This window comes from Ambystoma mexicanum, chromosome 1p (assembly GCF_040938575.1).
Source record: "Ambystoma mexicanum isolate Mex_15411 chromosome 1p, UKY_AmexF1_1, whole genome shotgun sequence".
In the NCBI taxonomy this organism is placed as follows: Eukaryota; Metazoa; Chordata; class Amphibia; order Caudata; family Ambystomatidae; genus Ambystoma; species Ambystoma mexicanum.
The window spans coordinates 805,364,283-805,371,613 of NC_090921.1; the positions used below are offsets into that span (position 1 = coordinate 805,364,283).

Genomic DNA, 7,331 nt, shown 5'->3' on the forward strand with positions numbered 1-7,331 from the left:
TCACCACCCCCATACCCTCTTCTTTCCTATCCACAGACTAAAGTCTGATGACACCCTGGCAGGGTCACAGTATGCCACCTTTCAGACAAGGTCAAGAGATGTAAGACCACTATGTTGGTGATGGCTGCAGTATAAATATTGGATACAATAGCATAACAGAACAGAACAGAACATTAACAATACCAGAAAGTCAGGGTGGGTTTGAGTCCTGGGTGTCAGTGAGCAGGTCATTAGCACAAACCAAAGATCCTCATTTAGTTCCATGGTAGAGGGGGTGAAAGGTCTACCTGTGCATAGCCAAGTAGGGGGGATATGTACCTGACTTGCCTGCATCCTGTAACAGAATGCATCTGGCAAAAGCAGGTTAGCTGAAGGTTTTGGATCTTTAGTAAATAAAATGATGTGGGTAATTCAGCTTCAGAAAGGCTGGTCTGCTACCCAGACCTCCCTTTCAAAAGCTCCATGTCAAAAATGCATACATGGGCCTTTGCTTTACCAGACTCCTCATATCTACAGTACCAACCCTACAGTCGAACTGGAAAGGTTCAACGGTCTAATGTGCATTCCTGACAGGTGCTGGAACACAAAGTACTTGCAGGCACAGGTGGCTTTTTAACTGATTGCACCTCTGATCAAAATGATATGGATTGTGTAGCATAAGTCAGTCTGGGTGCACGTACATCTGTAAATATAAGCCATCCCTGGTTGTGGCAATTGTGACAGAATTATATAGGCACTGCAATTTGATATCACTTCAGAGTCAGCTATGTGAGCAGGGCCAAGCTATGACTGGGCCTATTTGTGTTAGAGTCTGCTCTGACTGCCTCCACAGGCAGAGATTTCTTTATGGGGGGGCAAAAGGGACTCATGTCCCGGGCCACAACCTTCCACCTTGGAGTGAGGCCCACATGTTTTTCTGATTGAAAGAAGTTACTGCCTGTTATTTACCAAACTTGCAGAATGATTTAGGGTGCACTGCTAAAGCTGTTAACCTGCTGCCTGAATGTTGCAGAGACGTTAAAGTGAGCAATACATTGTAACAACACCTTTGAAATTCAAGGAAAAATCTTTAGTTGCAGGGAGGTTGAGGTGAGAGCTTAATGCAACAAAACCCTGGAAATTCAGCTAAAGCACCTTAACTTTGTGCCCCCTGTTGCGCAGACTATGACCACAATGATGGCATCACAGATCACATCACTGATGACATTACTAATTACATTACAACAGTAACTGATAGTTGTTGTCCTTTACCAGTGGATGCAGATTTCAACAGTGTCCACTGTATATTATATACACTGAACAGGCACCAGCCATGGACTTTAGCACAATACTTACCATTAGCCACAATGTTTGACTATGTCCACTATATATTCTAACCTATAAATGGGCCACTAGCCATGGCATTTGACAATGAGCAGTTTGTACATCTTTTGGCCATGTGTACTGTATATTTTAAAATACTAACATGGTATAATCGAGGGTCTTTGGACGTGTGCACTGTGTATTAGACAACACTAACCAGCCACTAGCTATGGCCTTAGACCGTGCCCACTGTATATTATATACACTAACCAACCACTAGCCATGGTCTTTAACACAATACTAGCCAGTGACCACGGCCTTTGACTGTGCCAATTTGATATTTTGACATAGTAATGAGGACTAGCTATTACATTTAGCCATGGACACTGATGACAGCTATCAACATTGCCCACTGTATATTTTAAAACACTGACAGGCTACTAGGCATGGCAGTTAAACATACACATTGGTATTTTTGAACACTAACCGACCACTAGCTATTGGCTTCAGTGCTGATCAGTGACCCCAGCCTTCGTCATGGCCAAGTCCACAGCCTAAATTGTTATTAAGGTAATCAATGTTTTCATGAGCTAACTTATAAATGATGTTCTGTCTAATTCCATTATTGATGCAATCAGTTATATACAATGCAATTACTGTTGTCACCAGTGATGGTATCAGTGATGTTATTTGTAATGTCATCATTGTTCTCATAAAACATGTAATTAGTGATGTCATCAGTGATGTGATCTGTGATGTCATCATTGTGGTCATAGTCTGAGCCACATGGGGCCTTAATGTCCCTGCAACTAAAGTTTTTTCCTTGAATATTATATATATATATATATATATATATATATATATATATATATATATATATATATATATATATATATATATTATTCAAGGAAAAAACATTAGTTCAAGTGCAGTTACGGTGAGTAAACTTAACATGATGAAACTCTTGAAATTCAGTGCATTGGGAAACTCAGGACTGATTTAACTTGGCGCATTCCCATTGACCTCCCCCATAATGCCATATCCCACATAATGCCATTTTGTATGGCGTTGTGAATTCCTTCTCTTATCATTTATATGTGCTCTTGGCCTTTGCAATGAGAACGTGCTGCGTTAAGCCCTCTCTGATGCCCACATCACCACCAAAACCATGTAATGTATAAAAGGATCAGAATGGACCCTTTTGTGCATAACATTTTGTTCCGTAGAGATATGAGCAACTACTGTACAAAATCCATTTCCACCTTGATGGTGGAAATGAGTGAAAAAAGTGCTTTAAGAAATACTTTTCCGTCACCCCAGAGGAAGCAGTATTTGTAAAATACCTTCAGACTATTCTAGAAATACCAACCCTGCTGGTGGTAAACTCTGAATTGGACAGATTTTCAGAAATTCCACTTGCGGCAGTAGAAACTTTCTCCAGCAGTAGTTCATTAAAAAAATCTGACAAATTATAAATTACTGACTTAGTTTGTAGTTTAGTGATAATTAATACCTCATTACGACATCTTTCTGTGCAGGTTTTTCAACTCTGGCCAAGAGGGTGTAGCACAAACATAAACACAAAATAGCCAATCCACAATCCATTCGGGCTATTCAGGGTGCTAATACATTCTCTTGGCGATGAACAAGGCGAGTGACCCACCCCATCTACATGGATGCCGAGCAAGCCGCACAGCAATCGTTTCCTTCTAGACAGGTAGGATTATGAAATATTTCTCTTTTTAAATTTTTTGTTTGTGTGCATATTGCACCTATGGTCTAGGGAGCAACAGCCCAGTTAGCCGAGCATAGGGGGCGCCCCCCACCCCAGCCCGCCCCTGCACCAGGCATTGTTATGCCACAACTGGGAAACGTTATTGCAGTGGGGTAGTGATGTGTCCTCCCATTATAGGTGAGATGGGGGTTCCCTTCTAGACTGCAGTGGTATAACTCTGTGCAGGGTTTTCTGTAAATAATTCAGGCGTCCATGTGTTATACATCCTACTAGAAACAGGGACATGTGCACGTAGCTGGCTTTCTGTTAAGACTTTATCTGGTTCCCATTTTACACTAGTTGGCGGCCATTTCACTCTTCTTTTGCCTCTATTTTACACTTGGTCTGAGTTAAGCTGCTACCTTCGTAAGGGAAACAGGACGGCCATTTGTGATTGCTTTGAAATTCTGGAAGCTACAGTTGATTGTACTTAATAATAAGTTAGTGCACATTTCCTGTGTATTCCCGGATGTGATTGCAATGATTTTGTTAGTAGCAGTAGTGTAGCCTACGCACATTAATATACAGATACCACCACTGTGCCCTGGAACGGTTTCAGTTTACATTTCTTTGCTTTCATTTTTGTTTGAAAGGCATAACATATTGACTACTACTGATTTTGGCAAAAATACCAGTTATGACTGCGCAAGCCCAGCCAGGTGTTAGCCCTGGTCTGTGCCCAGTTGGTACTTGGTCTCGGTCTGTGCTGGTCTCCAGCTGAGTCACTTTGCACATACCCTGACTCCCTACCCATGAAGTCGGCTGTGGTCTCGTGCCATGTTGATCTTTTTTTGGGACCTCTTTCTGAGTGCAAACCTACTTCTTAATGTCTTCTTTACGGATATTGCACACTTGGTTTCAAAAGCTCCTCAGAGTGGATAATCACCAGTGCATGAGATGTAGTCAGAGTAGATGCTTCTCACTGACAATACATGTAACACAACACAAATAGTTCCTCGCTGTACCCAGCAAAGGGCCAATGGTGGCACAAACAAGATACAAGTGCAAAATACACTGGGTGACATCTGCCAGTGCTGGGGGTCTCCCAGCCTTGGAACATACCAGAGATGGACCGAAGGGGCCACAAATGAGCCCCTGCATTGACTCTTTCTTCCCAATTCACCACCAGTTCTAAACAATGCCCTCTCCCTCGTAAAAAGAGGCCGGGAGCCTAAAATAAGCACCTTCCTACTGAACTCCGCAGCACCCATGTCTGTAGAGCTGCCCTGGTCGATGGCTCCCACCACTCTCTTCCCGCATTACCACCACGATGAGGATGGAAGGTCTTGCATGGGAAATTATTAAAATCAATGTCCATCAAGTGGAAGAGGTACAAACCAAATACATAGGTAAACATAAACATCTGTATACTGTATCAAATATTGTGAGAAACCAAATTGAAGGGCATTTAAATTAATTAATAACAGCCAATGAAGCTAGCGCGTGATCAAGCATTTAGTAGAACTCTTGTGAGGACGGTCCTCATCAGCCTGCAGTTAAAGTCTGAAGTCTGACCGTTGTTGAAACCTCTACAGCAGTGGTTGGGTCGCCCGCTTGAGAGTGAAGTGAGACAGGCATGGTCTTGGCTCTGCTGATGTTGTGCCAAGTGGTGTTTTGAGAAGTAGAAAATTATAATTTGGTCCATGCGTATATGACATATTTGAATCATGGATGTTCTAGCACAGTGCATTAGTATATGCAATGGAAATGTGGTTGGTGTGTAACGTAGGATTAGAGCAGGCCAAGAGGGTGGACAAAGTAAGCATAGGTTTCCAGTTGTGCCATAGTCCATGGGAAGTGCTGCCCTACTGCACTGCCATGTTTGCAACATTGTCTAAATGATGTCCAATTGAGCCCAATAGTGAGTGACTTTATATCAGGGGCCATAGAGACATTCATTTAGATAATTTAGCACAGGAAATGAAAATATGGTGTCTTGCAATTTTCTGCTTAATTCAAATATGAATCCACAAATTCACCAACTACAATTTACAGTACAGTTGTGTCACACTTATTTCTTCTTTTAAAAACGTGCTCTTGTACAGCTTCTCTCCCTTCCATCTCGTGCATATCAGCATGTTATGGTACATGGCCATTCTAGCTCAGTGTGATTTGTCGCATTTCTTTACAAAAGGTCTTACCTCCGACAATGAGTGTGACGTCACTGGAGAAATGCAGCGTCTTGTCAGTTGAGTAGGTGCAGTAATACACGCCGGCATCGTGCCGCTGTACACTGTGGATTCCTAGTGTTGGGCGGCACTGTTCAAGTCTGCAATGATACTTGAAATCAACGTTCTCAGTGAGGCAGGACTTAATAAGCGTAACGTCTTCCTCGATTCCCCTCCAGAACCAACGCACATGGCGCCGCCTATCGCAGGCTTCCTCGGATAATACACCGGAGATGATGGCTGTTTCATTAACGCTAACAACGAGGGGCTGCTCCGTCTGATGCAGGTGCAGCTGCACCCCCAGCACTGCAATGACAAAAAAAAAACACAAAGTTAATTTTGCGTCCAGAATATCACCCGAGTGGCAGCACACCTGCAGCGGAATCAACAAAGACGCCCCATTCCAACTCGGGTGCCACTCTAGGAGTTTAAGTGTCGTGAAGAGTAGAGAACGATTATTTAGAAATCTGAACTTTCCTGTATCGTTATTACTCGTCCTTTAACATCCATTCTGTGCAGTCGCATGTCAGAGCAAACACAGAGTCATTAACATAAAATAGCATTGCATGTTCATCTATGTCTCTTCAGCAACATAACGAATTGTGATCGTATTAGAAAAACAATAAAACACGGCATTTTCCTATGAAAGAAGTCGCAATACAGCCTTCAATAATCATCCTTCCAGAATCGTCTCTACATTGGTTCTGTTGCCTTGGTATTGGTGGATTGTGTTTTACCTTTTGAGAAGAGGATGAAATATCCGACGAACATCTCTGCTCTGAAGCAAGTGGAGTTATGAGCTCGTGGTCCTGCAGCCAGTGACGGGGAAGTTGTTGAAGGTCTTCTGCTGTTCCTTAGGCCCCACCCACTGAGGGTTGTAAGGCATAGAACTATGGTCACATGGTCTGTTTCTGAATGGTTTCCACCAGTGAGGTGCAGGCTCATCCATGTTATGTTATGATACTGGAACTTATAAAGCGCACGTTCACCCTAAGGCATCATGTCGTAAAGCAGCAGAACAGAAAAAGACAGGACAGAGAGTTCAGAACAGGAACTTTTTGAGGAGTGGCGAAAAGAAAGATATTCAGCAGTGACACGCAGGGAACGAGGAAGGGAGTTCCAAGCCTCTGCTGCAGCAACTGCAAAAGCGCAACCACCCACACGGGAGAGTAGGACCCGGGGAACCTGAATCACGAGAGCAGATTGTGAGCGAAGTGGCCGCAGCGGAACATAAGGGGGAAATTTGGTCTGGACAAATTCTGCGCCTTTTTGATAAAAGGCTCGATGTACAATGCAGAGTGATTTAAAAAGAACACGCTTCTCGACAGAGAGCCAATGAAGCTGACGAAGCAGGGTAGACATCTAAGCAACTAACGGGGGTGAAGGACAGGCCTGGCTACAGCATTCGGATGAAGCGGAAGACGGTACATGAGATAGACAGGCTGACCAAGATAGAGCGCATTACAAGAATCAATGGTACTGAGAACTACAGCAGCAACAACAGGGGCCCGAAATTGGACGGGAATGAAAGGTAGCACTTTCCGTAGGATTTTAAGTTTAAAATGTCTGGATTTGCAGACTGCGGCAACCTGATCGCACAAGGATAAGGAAGAAGAGATTTTTACACCCGTATTTATAGTGAGCAATATTGAGAAAGGCTGATTCTGGTATATGTGCTGGATGCTCCAAATGCATACATTACCTCCACATCCCTCTTCCTTGTCCGAGTTCTTATGCTATGGAGGACAGCCACCTTGCGGTAGGGCCCATTTCCACAAATCCTTTTTTTCTCGAACTCCCCCGTTTCTCATCCAAGGGTATTCAACCTCTTAGCTTGCCTGGCTTACTCCTGTGTTTTTCTTCTGCCATTCCAGACAGTGAATACAACAAAGGCCTGCTGGGCCTGCCTCCCTATTTCCAATTTTCCCTCATTAGTCGGCTTCAAGGTATCGCCATCTGCACCCTTGAAAATCTTCGGATGGATCTTCTCCAGTCCCTGTTCGGCTTGGGCTGCAGTGCAGCTCAGTGCTTTAGTAGATGGTCCACTGGTGATCCCCTATGTGAGGAGTTGGGCCCAAGACCAGGGG

General features: G+C 43.6%; 1 protein-coding gene across 1 annotated transcript in view; it reads right to left on the reverse strand.

Annotated features, from left to right (window-relative positions):
• Nucleotides 1-6,015, reverse strand: part of LOC138513341 (uncharacterized) — a 46,085-nt gene extending 40,070 nt beyond the window's left edge. The window contains exons 1-2 of the mRNA XM_069628142.1: nt 5,982-6,015; nt 5,218-5,550 (exon numbers count right to left, since the gene is read on the reverse strand). Of these exons, the coding sequence (XP_069484243.1) occupies nt 5,218-5,550; nt 5,982-6,015 (367 nt within the window). The remainder of the gene's footprint in view (nt 1-5,217; nt 5,551-5,981) is intronic.
• Nucleotides 6,016-7,331: the final 1,316 nt, after the last annotated feature.